This window comes from Ranitomeya imitator, chromosome 5, assembly GCF_032444005.1.
Source record: "Ranitomeya imitator isolate aRanImi1 chromosome 5, aRanImi1.pri, whole genome shotgun sequence".
Classification (NCBI taxonomy): Eukaryota; Metazoa; Chordata; class Amphibia; order Anura; family Dendrobatidae; genus Ranitomeya; species Ranitomeya imitator.
Window position 1 is genome coordinate 672244280 of NC_091286.1, and position 19318 is coordinate 672263597.

Consider the following 19318-nt stretch of genomic DNA (forward strand, 5'->3'; position numbering starts at 1 on the left):
AAGGATGTTATCAATACCATGGATGGCAAAAAGAACAAGCAAATACATTTTGGAACAATTCAAGCCAGACATGTCACTTGAAGGATCACCAAGCTACGACTTGCCTACTTTAGACGCATCATGCAAAGAGAAAAATCACTGGAGAAGGACATCATGGTTGAAATGATTTGAAAGGAGGTTGAAAGGAGGAAGAAGGCGAAGAGGAAGACAAGGAACCTGATAACTTGAAAGTATCAAGATAACGGCGGAGAATACCTAAGATTGATGTTCCTACAAATCGTTCACTCAAATCATTTGCCATGGCTTGAGATCAGGCTAAAGGCTGTTAAAAAAATTAAAAAAAACAACAACACTACATAGTAAGTAATTCATTTTTTTAAAAGGAGTTTTTAAAGATTGTTTTTTACAATACAGGTAACTTTGACATAGTGGGAATAACCGAGACCTGGTTAGATGAAAGCTATGACTGGGCAGTTAACTTACAGGGTTACAGTCTGTTTAGAAAGGATCGTAAAAATCGGAGAGGAGGATGGGTTTGTCTCTATGTAAAGTCTTGTCTAAAGTCCACTTTAAGGGAGGATATTAGCGAAGGAAATGAGGATGTCGAGTCCATATGGGTCGAAATTCATGGAGGGAAAAATGGTAACAAAATTCTCATTGGGGTCTGTTACAAACCCCCAAATATAACAGAAATCATGGAAAGTCTACTTCTAAAGCAGATAGATGAAGCTGTAACCCATAATGAGGTCCTGGTTATGGGGGACTTTAACTACCCGGATATTAACTGGGAAACAGAAACCTGTGAAACCCATAAAGGCAAGAGGTTTCTGCTAATAACCAAGAAAAATTATCTTTCACAATTGGTGCAGAATCCAACCAGAGGAGCAGCACTTTTAGACCTAATACTATCTAATAGACCTGACAGAATAACAAATCTGCAGGTGGTCGGGCATCTAGGAAATAGCGACCACAATATTGTGCAGTTTCACCTGTCTTTCACTAGGGGGACTTGTCAGGGAGTCACAAAAACACTGAACTTTAGGAAGGCAAAGTTTGACCAGCTTAGAGATGCCCTTAATCTGGTAGACTGGGACAATACCCTCAGAAATAAGAATACAGATAATAAATGGGAAATGTTTAAGAACATCCTAAATAGGCAGTGTAAGCGGTTTATACCTTGTGGGAATAAAAGGACTAGAAATAGGAAAAACCCAATGTGGCTAAACAAAGAAGTAAGACAGGCAATTAACAGTAAAAAGAAAGCATTTGCACTACTAAAGCAAGATGGCACCATTGAAGCTCTAAAAAACTATAGGGAGAAAAATACTTTATCTAAAAAACTAATTAAAGCTGCCAAAAAGGAAACAGAGAAGCACATTGCTAAGGAGAGTAAAACTAATCCCAAACTGTTCTTCAACTATATCAATAGTAAAAGAATAAAAACTGAAAATTTAGGCCCCTTAAAAAATAGTGAGGAAAGAATGGTTGTAGATGACGAGGAAAAAGCTAACATATTAAACACCTTCTTCTCCACGGTATTCACGGCGGAAAATGAAATGCTAGGTGAAATCCCAAGAAACAATGAAAACCCTATATTAAGGGTCACCGATCTAACCCAAGAAGAGGTGCGAAACCGGCTAAATAAGATTAAAATAGATAAATCTCCGGGTCCGGATGGCATACACCCACGAGTACTAAGAGAACTAAGTAATGTAATAGATAAACCATTATTTCTTATTTTTAGGGACTCTATAGCGACGGGGTCTGTTCCGCAGGACTGGCGCATAGCAAATGTGGTGCCAATATTCAAAAAGGGCTCTAAAAGTGAACCTGGAAATTATAGGCCAGTAAGTCTAACCTCTATTGTTGGTAAAATATTTGAAGGGTTTCTGAGGGATGTTATTCTGGATTATCTCAATGAGAATAACTGTTTAACTTCATATCAGCATGGGTTTATGAGAAATCGCTCCTGTCAAACCAATCTAATCAGTTTTTATGAAGAGGTAAGCTATAGGCTGGACCACGGTGAGTCATTGGACGTGGTATATCTCGATTTTTCCAAAGCGTTTGATACCGTGCCGCACAAGAGGTTGGTACACAAAATGAGAATGCTTGGTCTGGGGGAAAATGTGTGTAAATGGGTTAGTAACTGGCTTAGTGATAGAAAGCAGAGGGTGGTTATAAATGGTATAGTCTCTAACTGGGTCGCTGCCACCAGTGGGGTACCGCAGGGGTCGGTATTGGGACCTGTTCTCTTCAACATATTCATTAATGATCTGGTAGAAGGTTTACACAGTAAAATATCGATATTTGCAGATGATACAAAACTATGTAAAGCAGTTAATACAAGAGAAGATAGTATTCTGCTACAGATGGATCTGGATAAGTTGGAAACTTGGGCTGAAAGGTGGCAGATGAGGTTTAACAATGATAAATGTAAGGTTATACACATGGGAAGAAGGAATCAATATCACCATTACACACTGAATGGGAAACCACTGGGTAAATCTGACAGGGAGAAGGACTTGGGGATCCTAGTTAATGATAAACTTACCTGGAGCAGCCAGTGCCAGGCAGCAGCTGCCAAGGCAAACAGGATCATGGGGTGCATTAAAAGAGGTCTGGATACACATGATGAGAGCATTATACTGCCTCTGTACAAATCCCTAGTTAGACCGCACATGGAGTACTGTGTCCAGTTTTGGGCACCGGTGCTCAGGAAGGATATAATGGAACTAGAGACTACAAAGGAGGGCAACAAAATTAATAAAGGGGATGGGAGATCTACAATACCCAGATAGATTAGCGAAATTAGGATTATTTAGTCTAGAAAAAAGACGACTGAGGGGCGATCTAATAACCATGTATAAGTATATAAGGGGACAATACAAATATCTCGCTAAGGATCTGTTTATACCAAGGAAGGTGACAGGCACAAGGGGGCATTCTTTGCGTCTGGAGGAGAGAAGGTTTGTCCACCAACATAGAAGAGGATTCTTTACTATTAGGGTGGTGAGAATCTGGAATTGCTTGCCTGAGGAGGTGGTGATGGCGAACTCAGTCGAGGGGTTCAAGAGAGGCCTGGATGTCTTCCTGGAGCAGAACAATATTGTATCATACAATTATTAGGCTCTGTAGAAGGACGTATCTGGGGATTTATTATGATGGAATATAGGCTGAACTGGATGGATAAATGTCTTTTTTCGGCCTTACTAACTATGTTACTATGTAATATTTATAAAGCAAAGGTTCGAGAGGATGCACCAGTTTTATAATGATTCCACAAGTATAACTATACAGCTTGGGGTTGTAACTAGAGCCCCTTGGGCCCCCAACTCTAATATTTGACCTCAGCCTTTCTCTACGAGCTTGGATGTGCAAGCCCAGAGGCATCGCTGAAAGCAACAAAAATATTTGTTTTAATCTCAGAGTAAGAGAACTGCACTTTTGTGTTCCACTGAGTAATAATGCCCCCTTTAGACTATGGAGCTAATTTCAGGACTGCATCATTCCAGCATTAAATATGGATGGTGTAACTGAATCATGCTTGCGTATTGCAGCTACTTATGAATGCATTGCTAGTGTGGTCCTTCCATCTTGAGACTCTGAAGTTGCTGTCAGTGTATATGTTCCCTATAACTGCTGTTAAACTAGATAAGTTGGACCCATTCCCCTGTAGGTCGCTATCACACTCATTATGACTATGATCATTATGGCACTGGCCTTGTTCCTAACAAAGGGCTCCTGACATACTTTAACCAATGCTTGTTGAGTAGGGATGGGTAGTCTCTTGGATGGTCGAGTCCACTGATTTCATTTCGGGTACCTGAACCCATTCAAATTAATGGGGGGCCAGAACATACGACGGTTCCCACTCTTTCATCTGTGTGAGAGCGCAGGAAACACAGGGTCTGATCGGTGGTAACCTTTCGCATTTTCACCTGCCAGAACACTGCGGTTCCCACTCTGTCACACAGATGGCAGTTTGTGAGCTAGCAGCTTTGACCATCGGTAAAAACGTTGCCGCCGGTCAGGCATTGGCTGATGAGTCCTAGCCATCAGCGTACACCTGCTCTCGCTGGTGCTTGTGCCTTGTAATAAAGATGTCAGAGAGATATAGAATCAGCGTTTTAAGTGTCGCTTACTGTACTTGTATTTATTGAATAAATAATTGAAAAACATGGCTTGAGGTCCTCCATAATTTTATGAACTAGCTGAGGTAAAGTGAACAGCTGGCGGCAGGTGTTATTATTCTGGGAAGATGCCACTATCCATGGAACTTCCCATGCTTTCAATATTAGCCCGCAGCTGTCTGTTTAGCCTTCATTGGTTATTAAAATGGGGCTACCACCAAAAAAATGACGTGGGGTCTCCTCCTATATTTAATAACCACCAAAGGATAAACAGACAGCTGCGGGCTGATAGTAATAGCCTGGGAAGCAACCATGGATATTGGCCCCATCCCAGACTACAACAAACATCCATGAGATGCACCATGTCTGGAGCTTAACCTCAGCTCTTCTCACTTGTCCTGGTGAGGTGATATGTAGGGTAATAAATTGGGTTGATGTCAGCTTTGTAATGTCAGCTGATCTCAAGCCCATGGGTTAGTAATCGAGAGACATCTATAAGACCTCCTCATTATTAACCTCGTAATTAAAAGTAATAAAGAAACACAGAAAAAATCCTTTAATTGAAAAAAAATACTCCCCAACCCTCTGTTGCCCATTTACTAATATAAAAATAAAAAAAAGGTTATACTCACCTTCCTGATGATAATCCATACTGCCCCAATCTGGTTGCATTGCTGAGCAGTAATAAATGTTACCGCTCAACCCGGCAACCATGGAACACTGAGCTTAGAGTGAGAATGCGGCTGTGTGTGACTGGCGATAAGGTCATTATAATGGCCACACGCCGACACTGTCTCACACTTATCTCATCTGGTTACTGGACTGAGGAGTAACTTTTATAAGCACTGAGCAATGCGACAAGTGGTAGGATCATTGGGGGCGTTATGGCTTATCGGCAGAAAGGAGAGTAGAAATTTGATTTCTTGTTTTACATTAAACTATTGGTAAAAAAAGGTTCACTGAGTGTTTCTTTCAATCAAAGCAATTTTTATGTGAGTCTTTATTAATTTTCACCATGGGGGCTTGTAATGGGGGTGTCTTTGGGCTTGATGTAAGCTGACATCAAACCCAAATTATTATCCCACTTCCCACTGCACCAGGGCAAGTGCTGAGGCTAAGCACCCGAATTGGCATATCTAATGGATGCGCCCTTTCTGGGGACAACTGAGGGCTGATGTTTATTGTCTGGGAGGGGGCCAATATCCATTGACCTTTCCCAGCCTATTTAATATCAGGCCTCAGCTTTTTGTTTAGCCTTTTCTGGTTATTAAAAATAGGTGGGACCCCACACAGTTATTTTTTAATTATTTTAAACTGTAAATAATAAAAAAAAATGGCGTGGGCGCCTCACTTTTTTTTGTATTAATAGGTAGGGAAGAGAGTCATGAATATTGGCCCCTTCCAAAATAAATACATCAACTCTCAGCCTCTACAAAAAGGCCTATACCACTAGATGTGTCAATTCTGGCACTTTGCCAAGGTCTTCCAGCTTGCTCAAGAGCAATGGCAAGTGAGGTAATATTTGTGGGGTTGATGTCAACTTTGTAATGTCAGCTGACATAAAGCCCAGGGGTTAGTAATTGACAGGTTGGGCTAGTAATAGACAGGTTGTCTATCAGACACCCCCATTACTAACCCCTGTGTTGAAAATGAATAAAGCCACACAAAAAAAATCCTTTAATTAAAAAAAAAAAACCTTCCGCCCTCTTACCCATTTATTAATGTAAAAGTAAAAAAAATCAAGTGATACTCACCTTTCTGCCGATAATCCATAATGCCCCCAACTCTGCTACACCTGGTTACATTGCTGGGCGGTTAGCCAACTAATTCGGGTTAGCCCATCTCTATTGTTGAGCCTACTCATTAAAATGTTTTGGGCAGCAAATTGGATAAAAGGAGAAAAATTGTATTGGGAATCTGACCAATATTCTCCTCAACCTGCAGCCTATCAGTGGCTGCAGAGATCCAATGACTAGCGGTCTTGAACCTGCGGCCAATCATTTACTGTAGAGGTCAGGTGACTGCTAGTTCTGATGTTATTGCTTCCGGTTTAACAGAGAGCAACAAAGCAGCAATGCTGGAGCTTGGAGTGGATTAGAGAAGTAAAGAGTCCTAGAACTTTCTAATATACACATAAAAAGATACAGTTTAATCCAGTCTAGATAATCTAGAAAGCATGGACTCCACAATAATACATTATAGCAAGCTATAAAAAAATGTGTGTAGCTTCTTTGGGCAGATTCATTGTGTCATACATTTATATTCTTCATTTTTCCCTTCAAATATCTTACCACAGACTTGAGGCAGATCCTGATGTATTTATAATGACAGTATCTGGATCACCGTTAACTAAACATGAGCAAATTTCAACATAAATTTGATCCTCGTCCAATGGATTCTCACAAGAGTCTTATAGTCTTAGCAAAGATTAACAAATTGACAAAAAGTCACAGCTGAAAAAACAATCCCAAGGCTAAAATAAATATACTAGATGGCAAATAAATATGCTGCGAATCACATTTATCCAATCATCCTGAAAAGATGAGTATGGCACACTGAGGTATTGTAAGACTATATTCAACCTTTATCTCAACATAGCGGTATAAATTAACTAGGTAGGAACTAACAGCCAGTTTTGCTTTTACAGACTTTTCATTTTTTAATATTAAAAGAAGTCCAAAAATTATCCCTCTTAGTTATTTGTGATCAGGCAGACTGTTCTGCGCAGAATACTGACTCAAACTGATGGTGTTGCTGACAGAGATAACATCGTCCTGTTGTAATTGAGATGTTCTTCGCATCCTTCCCACTAATGTGATTGCTGGAAGCAGAGGAGGCAAATTGAGCTCTGGATTGGGTAGTACTGCTCTCTGGTGCAAATTTACAGTTTTAGAGTTCATACTATTAAGGTTGAAAGTAGACACAAGTCCATTGATATCAACCTACAGTGTATAACCTAACATGTTGATTCAGAAGAAAGCAAAAAACCCCATGGGGCAAATGCAAATTCCCGTATATTAATGGAGAATATGGTCCTCATACGACAATTAGACGAATCTAGTGCCCATAAACCAGAACTTAATATTTTTCAAAAAAAGTGTCTGTTCTTAGTGAATCATTCATGTGCCAGCGAGTTCCACAGTCTCACTGCTCGTACAGTAAAGAATCCATAGTCTCACTACTCGCACAGTGCTTAAAATCATGGACTGATTTTTTTTTTAGACCTTCTTTCCTCTAAACGTAGCTGACGCCTCCTTTGCCATCATTGCAGGCCTAGGTGTAAAATCATTAGAAAGATCTCTGTATTGTCCTATCATATATTTGTAAATTGTAATAAGATTGCAACCAGGTTCACGTACAGAAAGCAAAATGTGGCAGCTGGCACATATGATTGTCAAAATTGGCATGTAGATACAGACATGCACAAAGGTCTTTATTTAACCCCTTTCTGACCTCGGACGGGATAGTACGTCCGAGGTCAGAACCCCCGCTTTGATACGGGCTCAGGTGGTGAGCCCGCATCAAAGCCGGGACATGTCAGCTGTTTTGTACAGCTGACATGTGCCTGCAATAGCGGAGGGTGACATCGCGATTCACCCGCCGCTATTAACTATTTAAATGCCGCTGTCAAACGCTGACAGCAGCATTTAACCAGCGCTTCCGGCAATACGGCGCAGGCGTGTACTACGGAGGACAGAGAATGAACTTCAATCCAATATTGCAGCCAGCATGCAGCCAGCGGGTAAGGAAAGGGTGAAGCAAACACCTGAAAACTCTGCCCATATGACCGAAAACCGGTCCCGCCAAATTCAGGTGACAGGTTCCCTTTAAGAATGAAGTAAATGTGCATTTCAAATGCAGGTGGACAAATGCCAGCTACACCATATCGCTGAGCGATCACACTGGCACTACTTTGATCTCTCACACTATAAACCGAATCCCTCTAGAAGGCCACATTCACACTCTCGGTATTTGCTCAGTATTTTATCTCAGTGTTTGTAAGCCAAAACCAGGAGTGGTTGATAAATGCTGAAGTGGTGCATATGTTTCTATTATACTTTTCCTCTGATTGTTCCTCACCTGGTTTTGGCTTACAAATATTGATGTAAAATACTGACTAAATTCTGAACGTATGAACATTGCCTTATTCACAGATTACTACCATCTAAATTTTCACTGCTGCAGTTGTACAATACACTACTCTCTGGAGGATTTGTCCAATGTTTTAGGACTTTCTCATCCTATTTCTATTGCTGAGCTATGGCATCCTCTCACTATCCTAAAATCACCCAGAAATGGCTGCTGAATTCTCTGCCTCAGCTTTCATACAGGCTATGATAGTCCCTTTTAATTGGCTGCGCTATATCATGCGATGTGATAGCTGCAGCGCCCCAGCGTCCTGGTCGTTGCACTAATGACATTCTTCCACCAGGGGAGTGATGTTACGTTTGAAGGCAATAAAGGAGATCTATTTATCAGGTAATACAATGCATGCAACATGTTAACACTCAAGACCAGAAGGGGGAGCTCTAAGCCTGTTTAAAGTGAACTCCACTATTAGAACCTGATCTGGAGGGAAAGGGTCAGTTCCTGTCAGGAAGACAGAGGAAGAGGAGCTCTGTGGCATGAAGTGCTACAGTGTTGTGAGTTCTGTTGTCGGGCTCCCTCCTGTGGTCATGAATGGTACTTCGGCTGGTTCTGTCCATGGACTTTCTCTGGTGGCTGTGGGTGTTTCTGAGTTTCCTTCCTCAGGTGACGAGGTTAATTCGTTAGCTGGCTGCTCCATTTAACTCCACTTAGATCTTTGCTCCAGGCCACCTGTCAATGTTCCAGTATTGGTCTAGTTCACTCCTGGATCGTTCTTGTGACCTGTCTTCCCAGCAGAAGCTAAGTGACTGCTTGTTTTTCTCTGGTTTGCTATTTTTCTGTCCAGCTTGCTATTTCGATTGTTCTTGCATGCTGGAAGCTCTGGGACGCAGAGGGAGCGCCTCCGCACCGTGAGTCAGTGCGGAGGGTCTTTTTGCACCCTCTGCGTGGTCTTTTTGTAGGTTTTTGTGCTGACCGCAAAGTAACCTTTCCTATCCTCGGTCTGTTCAGTAAGTCGGGCCTCACTTTGCTAAATCTATTTCATCTCTGTGTTTGTATTTTCATCTTTACTCACAGTCATTATATGTGGGGGGCTGCCTTTTCCTTTGGGGAATTTCTCTGAGGCAAGGTAGGCTTTATTTTTCTATCTCTAGGGCTAGCTAGTCTCTTAGGCTGTGCCGAGTTGCATAGGGAGCGTTAGGCGCAATCCACGGCTATTTCTAGTGTGGTTGATAGGATTAGGGATTGCGGTCAGCAGAGTTCCCACGTCCCAGAGCTCGTCCTATATTATCAGTAACTATCAGGTCATTCCGTGTGCTCTTATCCACCAGCTCCATTATTGTCCTGACCACCAGGTCATAACACTACAGCTCCTGGGAAGAGACATAGAAAGCAGAACATATTGCAGAGAGTGTGCAGGAAAGCAGAGCACAGGAGAGGAATATCAGAGGGAGATCAGCCAGGAGCAGGCTGCTTCCTTCTGAGGTGCAGGATCCGGTAGCCAGAACACAGAGGGAGCTGTTGTCTCCATGCCTTGTTCCAGAGACCGGCAGGACAGTTAATTGCACATTGCTGATCCGCACCTATACCCAGGAGTCACTGGGTCAGCCACCGTGACATCCCCCTTGAGAACCGAAGGGCCCGGTACCGAGTACCCCACTGCCCTACGGGGGCGATCTATAACTAAAAACTAAAATGCATTATGAGGAAAATCACATGGTAAGAGAAGTTCTGAGATCATTTTTTTTTCTTTGTAGTGTGTTTTGTCTCTCTTTTCCCCTTTACATCTGGGTGGTTCAGAACACAGGTGTAGATATGGACATTCAAGGTCTGTCCTCTTGTATGGATAATATCACTGCAAGGGTACAAAACATTCATGATTTTGTGGTTCAGAATCCGATGTCAGAGCCTAGGATTCCAATTCCTGATTTGTTTTTTGGTGATAGATCTAAGTTCTTGAATTTCAAAAATAATTGTAAATTGTTTCTTGCCTTGAAACCTCGCTCCTCAGGTGACCCTGTTCAACAAGTAAAGATCATTATTTCTTTGTTACGTGGTGACCCTCAAGACTGGGCATTTTCCCTTGCGCCAGGAGATCCGGCATTGCGTGATGTTGATGCGTTTTTCCTGGCGCTTGGATTGCTTTATGACGAACCTAATTCAGTGGATCAGGCAGAGAAAATCTTCCTGGCTCTGTGTCAGGGTCAGGATGAAGCGGAGATATATTGTCAGAAGTTTAGAAAGTGGTCTGTGCTCACTCAGTGGATTGAATGTGCCCTGGCAGCAATCTTCAGAAAGGGTCTCTCTGAAGCCCTTAAGGATGTCATGGTGGGATTTCCCATGCCTGCTGGTCTGAATGAGTCTATGTCTTTGGCCATTCAGATCGATCGACGCTTGCGTGAGCGTAAAGCTGTGCACCATTTGGCGGTACTATCTGAGCATGGACCTGAGCCTATGCAATGTGATAGGACTTTGACCAGAGCTGAACGGCAAGAACACAGACATCGGAATGGGCCATGTTTTTACTGTGGTGATGCCACTCATGCTATCTCCAATTGTCCTAAGCACACTAAGCGGTTCGCTAGGTCTGACACCATTGGTACTGTACAGTCTAAATTTCTATTGTCCGTTACTCTGATTTGTTCTTTGTCATCCTATTCTGTTATGGCATTTGTGGATTCAGGCGCTGCCCTGAATTTGATGGACTTGGAGTATACTAGGCGCAGTGGTTTTTTCTTGGAGCCCTTGCAGTATCCTATTCCATTGAGAGGAATTGATGCTACGCCTTTGGCCAAGAATTAGCCTCAGTACTGGACTCAATTGACCATGTGCATGGCTCCTGCACATCAGGAGGATATTTGCTTTCTGGTGTTGCATAATCTGCATGATGTGGTCGTTTTGGGGTTGCCATGGCTACAGGTTCATAATCCAGTTTTGGACTGGAAATCTATGTCTGTGTCCAGCTGGGGTTGCCAGGGGGTACATGGTGATGTTCCATTTTTGTCTATTTCGTCTTCCACTCCTTCTGAAGTTCCAGAATTTTTGTCGGATTATCGGGATGTATTTGATGAGCCCAAAGCCAGTGCCCTACCTCCTCATAGGGATTGCGATTGTGCAATTAATTTGATTCCTGGTAGTAAGTTTCCTAAGGGCCGATTGTTCAATTTATCTGTGCCAGAACACGCCACTATGCGGAGTTATATAAAGGAATCCTTGGAGAAGGGTCATATTCGCCCGTTGTCGTCACCATTGGGAGCAGGGTTCTTTTTTGTGGCCAAGAAGGATGGTTCTTTGAGACCTTGTATTGATTACCGCCTTCTCAATAAAATTACAGTCAAATTTCAGTATTCTTTGCCGTTGCTGTCTGATTTGTTTGCTCGTATTAAAGGGGCTAGTTGGTTCACCAAGATAGATCTTCGAGGGGCGTATAATCTTGTGCGTATTAAACAAGGCGATGAATGGAAAACAGCATTTAATACGCCCGAGGGCCATTTTGAGTACCTGGTTATGCCATTCGGGCTTTCCAATGCTCCATCAGTATTTCAGTCCTTTATGCATGACATCTTCCGAGAGTACCTGGATAAATTCCTGATTGTATATTTGGATGACATTTTAATCTTTTCGGATGATTGGGAGTCTCATGTGAAGCAGGTCAGAATGGTGTTCCAGGTCCTTCGTGCGAATTCCTTGTTTGTGAAGGGGTCAAAGTGTCTCTTTGGAGTTCAGAAGGTTTCATTTTTGGGGTTCATTTTTTCCCCTTCTACTATCGAGATGGACCCTGTTAAAGTCCAAGCCATTTACGATTGGACTCAGCCGACATCTGTGAAGAGCCTGCAAAAGTTCCTGGGCTTTGCTAATTTTTATCGGCGCTTCATTGCTAATTATTCTAGTGTTGCTAAACTGTTAACTGATTTGACCAAGAAGGGTGCTGATGTGGTCAATTGGTCTTCTGCAGCTGTAGAGGCTTTTCAGGAGTTGAAGCGTCGTTTTTCTTCTGCCCCTGTGTTGTGCCAGCCAGATGTTTCGCTCCCGTTTCAGGTTGAGGTTGATGCTTCTGAGATTGGAGCTGGGGCTGTTTTGTCGCAAAGAAGTTCTGACGGCTCGGTGATGAAGCCATGTGCTTTCTTTTCTAGAAAGTTTTCGCCTGCTGAGCGCAATTATGATGTTGGTAATCGAGAGTTGTTGGCCATGAAGTGGGCATTCGAGGAGTGGCATCATTGGCTTGAAGGAGCCAAGCATCGCGTGGTGGTCTTGACAGATCACAAGAATTTGACTTATCTTGAGTCTGCCAAACGGTTGAATCTGAGACAGGCTCGATGGTCGTTATTTTTCTCCCGTTTTGATTTTGTGGTTTCGTACCTTCCGGGCTCTAAGAATGTGAAGGCTGATGCCCTGTCAAGGAGTTTTTTGCCTGACTCTCCGGGTGTTCCTGAGCCGGCGGGTATTCTCAAAGATGGGGTAATTTTGTCTGCCATCTCCCCTGATTTGCGGCGGGTGCTGCAAAAATTTCAGGCTGGTAGACCTGACCGTTGCCCAGCAGAGAAACTGTTTGTCCCTGATAGATGTACTAGTAGAGTTATCTCTGAGATTCATTGTTCAGTGTTGGCTGGGCATCCTGGAATCTTTGGTACCAGAGATTTGGTGGCTAGATCCTTTTGGTAGCCGTCTTTGTCACGGGATGTGCGTTCTTTTGTGCAGTCCTGTGGGACTTGTGCTCGGGCTAAGCCCTGCTGTTCTCGTGCCAGTGGGTTGCTTTTGCCCTTGCCGGTCCCGAAGAGGCCCTGGACGCATATTTCTATGGATTTTATTTCGGATCTCCCCGTCTCTCAAAAGATGTCGGTCATTTGGGTGGTTTGTGATCGCTTTTCTAAGATGGTCCATTTGGTACCCTTGTCTAAATTGCCTTCCTCCTCTGATTTGGTGCCACTATTTTTCCAGCATGTGGTTCGTTTACATGGTATCCCGGAGAACATCGTCTCGGACAGAGGTTCCCAGTTTGTTTCAAGGTTTTGGCGATCTTTTTGTGCTAGGATGGGCATTGATTTGTCTTTTTCCTCGGCTTTCCATCCACAGACAAATGGCCAAACCGAACGAACTAATCAGACTTTGGAAACATATCTGAGATGCTTTGTTTCTGCTGATCAGGATGGTTGGGTGTCCTTTTTGCCGTTGGCTAAGTTCGCCCTTAATAATCGGGCCAGCTCGGCTACTTTGGTTTCGCCGTTTTTCTGCAATTCTGGTTTCCATCCGCGTTTCTCTTCAGGGCAGGTTGAGTCTTCGGACTGTCCTGGTGTAGATACTGTGGTGGATAGGTTGCAGCAGATTTGGACTCATGTGGTGGACAATTTGACATTGTCCCAGGAGAAGGCTCAACGTTTCGCTAACCGCCGGCATTGTGTGGGTCCCCGACTTCGTGTTGGGGATTTGGTTTGGTTGTCGTCTCGTTATGTTCCTATGAAGGTTTCCTCTCCTAAGTTTAAGCCTCGTTTCATTGGTCCGTATAAGATTTCTGAGGTTATCAATCTTGTGTCATTTCGTTTGGCCCTTCCTGCTTCTTTTGCCATCCATAATGTGTTCCATAGGTCATTGTTGCGGAGATGCGTGGCGCCTGTGGTTCCATCCGTTGATCCTCCTGCCCCGGTGTTGGTTGAGGGGGAGTTGGAGTATGTGGTGGAGAAGATTTTGGATTCTCGTGTTTCGAGACGGAAACTCCAGTACCTGGTCAAGTGGAAGGGTTATGGTCAGGAAAATTTTTGCCTCTGGTTTTTGCCTCTGATGTTCATGCTGCCGATCTGGTTCATGCCTTTCATTTGGCTCGTCCTAGTCGGCCTGGGGGCTCTGGTGAGGGTTCGGTGACCCCTCCTCAAGGGGGGGTACTGTTGTGAGTTCTGTTGTCGGGCTCCCTCCTGTGGTCATGAATGGTACTTCGGCTGGTTCTGTCCATGGACTTTCTCTGGTGGCTGTGGGTGTATCTGAGTTTCCTTCCTCAGGTGACGAGGTTAATAATTTAGCTGACTGCTCTATTTAACTCCACTTAGATCTTTGCTCCAGGCCACCTGTCAATGTTCCAGTATTGGTCTAGTTCACTCCTGGATCGTTCTTGTGACCTGTCTTCCCAGCAGAAGCTAAGTGTCTGCTTGTTTTTCTCTGGTTTGCTATTTTTCTGTTCAGCTTGCTATTTCGATTGTTCTTGCATGCTGGAAGCTCTGGGACGCAGAGGGAGCGCCTCCGCACCGTGAGTCGGTGCGGAGGGTCTTTTTGCGCCCTCTGCATGGTCTTTTTGTAGGTTTTTGTGCTGACCGCAAAGTAACCTTTCCTATCCTCGGTCTGTTCAGTAAGTCGGACCTCACTTTGCTAAATCTATTTCATCTCTGTGTTTGTATTTTCATCTTTACTCACAGTCATTATATGTGGGGGGCTGCCTTTTCCTTTGGGGAATTTCTCTGAGGCAAGGTAGGCTTTATTTTTCTATCTTCAGGGCTAGCTAGTTTCTTAGGCTGTGCCGAGTTGCATAGGGAGCGTTAGGCGCAATCCACGGCTATTTCTAGTGTGGTTGATAGGATTAGGGATTGCGGTCAGCAGAGTTCCCACGTCCCAGAGCTCGTCCTATATTATCAGTAACTATCAGGTCATTCCGTGTGCTCTTATCCACCAGGTCCATTATTGTCCTGACCACCAGGTCATAACACTACAGCTCCTGGGAAGAGACATAGAAAGCAGAACATATTGCAGAGAGTGTGCAGGGAAGCAGAGCACAGGAGAGGAATATCAGAGGGAGATCAGCCAGGAGCAGGCTGCTTCCTTCTGAGGTGCAGGATCCGGTAGCCAGAACACAGAGGGAGCAGTTGTCTCCATGCCTTGTTCCAGAGACCGGCAGGACAGTTAATTGCACATTGCTGATCCGCACCTATACCCAGGAGTCACTGGGTCAGCCACCGTGACATCCCCCTTGAGAACCGAAGGGCCCGGTACCGAGTACCCCACTGCCCTACGGGGGCGATCTATAACTAAAAACTAAAATGCATTATGAGGAAAATCACATGGTCATGTCAGCCTTAATTTGACTAATGTAATATTCTGTAATGTGTCAAAAGGCATCGTTCTCTTTTTTGTGATTTGCACTAATCAAATCTTGCAGGTCATTCCGTGTGCTCTTATCCACCAGGTCCATTATTGTCCTGACCACCAGGTCATAACACTACAGCTCCTGGGAAGAGACATAGAAAGCAGAACATATTGCAGAGAGTGTGCAGGAAAGCAGAGCACAGGAGAGGAATATCAGAGGGAGATCAGCCAGGAGCAGGCTGCTTCCTTCTGAGGTGCAGGATCCGGTAGCCAGAACACAGAGGGAGCAGTTGTCTCCATGCCTTGTTCCAGAGACCGGCAGGACAGTTAATTGCACATTGCTGATCCGCACCTATACCCAGGAGTCACGGTGACAACATTTGGGGGCTGGGGCGTGCTAGAGTCCCTGTAAAAAGCCTCAGGCTATCAGTCATACGGGTTGTTCCTATCCATCTGGGGGACAGAGAGAAAGACATAACATCTAGAACACCACCAACAGTTGTGAGGACCTTATGAGAAGCTCAGCAGTAAGGTACTACAACATCCAGGTGCTAGAGGAAGGCTTCTGATTTCCACCTGGATAAAGGGGTCTCTCGATTTGCCTTCAGACCCTGTGATCTGGTGCTCTGGACTGTGGATGCTGAAGCCTTCAGTAAAAAGGTAAAGAGACTGCAACCTTGTGTCCTCGTTCTTCTCTGCGCCTCCCACCATCCACACTCTGGGAAGCCCTGGGGACATACTTCACTTGTGGGAAGGTATACCATCTAGCTGCCATCACATCACCCCAGCGGACCCCTAAGCAGCATAGGTCACCCTGACCAAATACCACAGATGGCGTCACGAACATATCCCTTTAAAGACCTTTCCCCCAATTTATAATGGACCTCTTGAGGGCCACGGACTGGGTCAGCCACCGTGACATCCCCCTTGAGAACCGAAGGGCCCGGTACCGAGTACCCCACTGCCCTACGGGGGCGATCTATAACTAAAAACTAAAATGCATTATGAGGAAAATCACATGGTCATGTCAGCCTTAATTTGACTAATGTAATATTCTGTAATGTGTCAAAAGGCATCGTTCTCTTTTTTGTGATTTGCACTAATCAAATCTTGCATTGGTTAAATTCACCGGAACTTGCACATTTTATAAACTTTGACTTGAATTTGTATCGATTGTCACCACTCACCTTCATAAGATCTGAACTTCTCTGCTAAACACTCGGCCTCCTCAATGATCTTTTCTTCTATGGTTCTCTTCCCCATTCCATAATCGCGTAGTGTGGAGAGTGCAAATCTTCTCATCACTTTCCAATTCTCTCCTTTGGCAAATACAACACCTAAGTAATACAAATAGTTTGTTATGCTAAAGTCCAAATATCTAAACCAGTGTTTCTCAAATTAAGCTGTCAAGTACTGAAAATAGGCTGAAAATGCTGTCAGGCTTTCGTCAGTCATTGGTTCATACTGAAGTGCTCAGGCACTTTGGGAAGTGGAACAATCTATGATTCTTAAGACAAACAATTGACAGAATGAGACTGGCACATACTGAAGCCCAAAGTAGGTGAAAATTCTCTATCTTGTTACATCTTTCTAAATATTCCCTGAAAATGACAATGACATTGGCCCCAAAACAGAGTGAAAGGAGTATCATAGAATGGGTGTCCATGGCCAAGCAGCTGTATGTAAGCCTTACATCATCAAGCACAATGCTAAGTGTTGGATAGGGTGGTGGAAACCCTGAAATCTGGAGGAGTGAAAATGTGTTCTCTGGAAAGATAAATCAGCTTTTACTATCCCGAAGTTTGATCGATGAATGAAGGTTGCCTGATGCTCGGAGAACACTGCCTTGGAATGTATGGTGCCCCCTTAAAAAATTGGATGAGGTTGTAAATTTGTACATTGCTTTTTGTACGTTTTGGATGATTTGTGCCTCTGAAAGATTATGTTAACACTAACACTCCTGCTTTAGCACGACTGAGATCCATAAGGATAATGAAGAACTTTAGTATCATCACAGAGCCCTGACCTAAAGTCATTTTAGATAAGAAGCCTTCTCCCAATATCCATGACTTTATAAATGCTTTTTATGGATAAATAAATATATATTCCCATATATTCTCCAAAGACTTGTGGAAAGCCTTCTCAGAATAGTGAGTCCTAACTCTAACTTAACGTCCATTATTTCAGAACGGGATATATCCAACTAAACGACATATGGATGATCAGATATTCACCTACTTTTGGACACGTCAGTGGATATTTAACATGAAGGGACTTTTTAAAGACAATTTTATATGTAGCTGTCTAGCAATTATTAGTGCCAAGGTTCACAAAGTGTCATGCAATGTTTGTGTCATGACTCTGGATGGGCTGTTTCTGGCTCCGTCCTGGTCAAGTCTGGGTTAAATCTGTCCACCTCTCTTTAGTTCTGGGGCGGCTATTTAATGCTGGTTGTCCCAGGGTTCTGAGTAGGCTATACTTCTTTCAACCCGGTTTGAGATAGCTGACCCAGGTTATTCGTCTGTAATCGTTGTGCCTCTGTGCCTTGCTGTTTGTGACCCGGTTTGCCCTCTAACTAGTGCCCTTTTTTTCTTCTTGGTACTTCCCTGTCTGTCCTGGCTTTCTGACCCCTTGGCTTGTCTCTGACTAATCTGCTGTTTTGCCCCTTGGTACCTCGCTACCGTCTGACTCCCGTCCCTCGGCTTGTCCTTTGACCATGTCTCTGTCTTAGTACTCTGTGTCCTGCGTTTCTTGCAGACCCTCCGTTCTCCCGCAGTAGCTCCATCCCTACCATCCCTGCAGTGATCACGTGACCTGCCTAGTTCAGGTCCTGTGTGTACTGCATGCCTCATTCCTCCCTCTCCCTGCGCTCCCGCTAACGCCCCCTTAGGCTGCCTTTCTACGACACCATTACAGTTTGATAAGTATCATCTCTATGCTGACGACACACAGATCTACATCTCTGGACCAGATATCACCTCCCTACTAACCAGAATCCCTCAATGTCTGTCTGCTATTTCATCCTTCTTCTCCACTAGATTTCTAAAACTTAACATGGACAAAACAGAATTCATCATCTTTCCCCCATCTCACGCGATCTCCCCAACGAACCTATCCATTACAGTAAACGGCTGCCCACTCTCCCCAGTCCCACAAGCCCGCTGTCTTGGGGTAATCCTTGACACTGATCTCTCCTTTAAACCACATATCCAAACCCTTTCCACTTCCTGCCGCCTCCAACTCAAAAATATTTCACGGATCCGCACATTCCTAAACCAAGAATCTGCAAAAACCCTAGTCCATGCCCTCATCATCTCCCGCCTTGACTACTGTAACCTCCTGCTCTGTGGCCTCCCCTCTAACACTCTTGCACCCCTCCAATCTATTCTAAACTCTGCTGCCCGACTAATCCACCTGTCCCCCCGCTATTCCCCGGCCTCTCCCCTCTGTCAATCCTTGCACTGGCTCCCCATCACCCAGAGACTCCAGTACAAAAGCCTAACCATGACATATAAAGCCATCCACAACCTGTCTCCTCCATACATCTGTGACCTCGTCTCCCGGTACTTTCCTGCACGCAACCTCCGATCCTCACAAGATCTCCTTCTCTACTCCCCTATTATCTCCTCTTCCCACAATCGCATACAAGATTTCTCTCGTGCATCCCCCCTACTCTGGAATGCTCTACCACAACATATCAGACTCTCGCCTACCATCGAAACCTTCAAAAAGAACCTGAAGACCCACCTCTTCCGACAAGCCTACAACCTGCAGTAACCACCGATTGACCAAACCGCTGCACGGCCAGCTCTACCCTCACCTACTGTATCCTCACCCATCCCTTGTAGATTGTGAGCCCTCGCGGGCAGGGTCCTCTCTCCTCCTGTACCAGTTGTGACTTGTATTTTTCAAGATTATTGTACTTGTTTTATTATGTATACCCCTCCTCACATGTAAAGCGCCATGGAATAAATGGCGCTATAATAATAAATAATAATAATAATAATAATAATAAGTATAGCACATCTTTCCCC

The 19318-nt window shown here is 44.1% G+C and overlaps 1 protein-coding gene across 1 annotated transcript in view; it reads right to left on the bottom strand.

Annotated features, from left to right (window-relative positions):
* LOC138638759 (cytochrome P450 2K4-like) overlaps positions 1-19318 on the bottom strand; it is a 35765-nt gene that overhangs the window by 13173 nt on the left and 3274 nt on the right. Inside the window, exon 4 of the mRNA XM_069728319.1 lies at positions 16472-16621. Coding sequence (XP_069584420.1) covers positions 16472-16621 — 150 coding nt within the window. The remainder of the gene's footprint in view (positions 1-16471; positions 16622-19318) is intronic.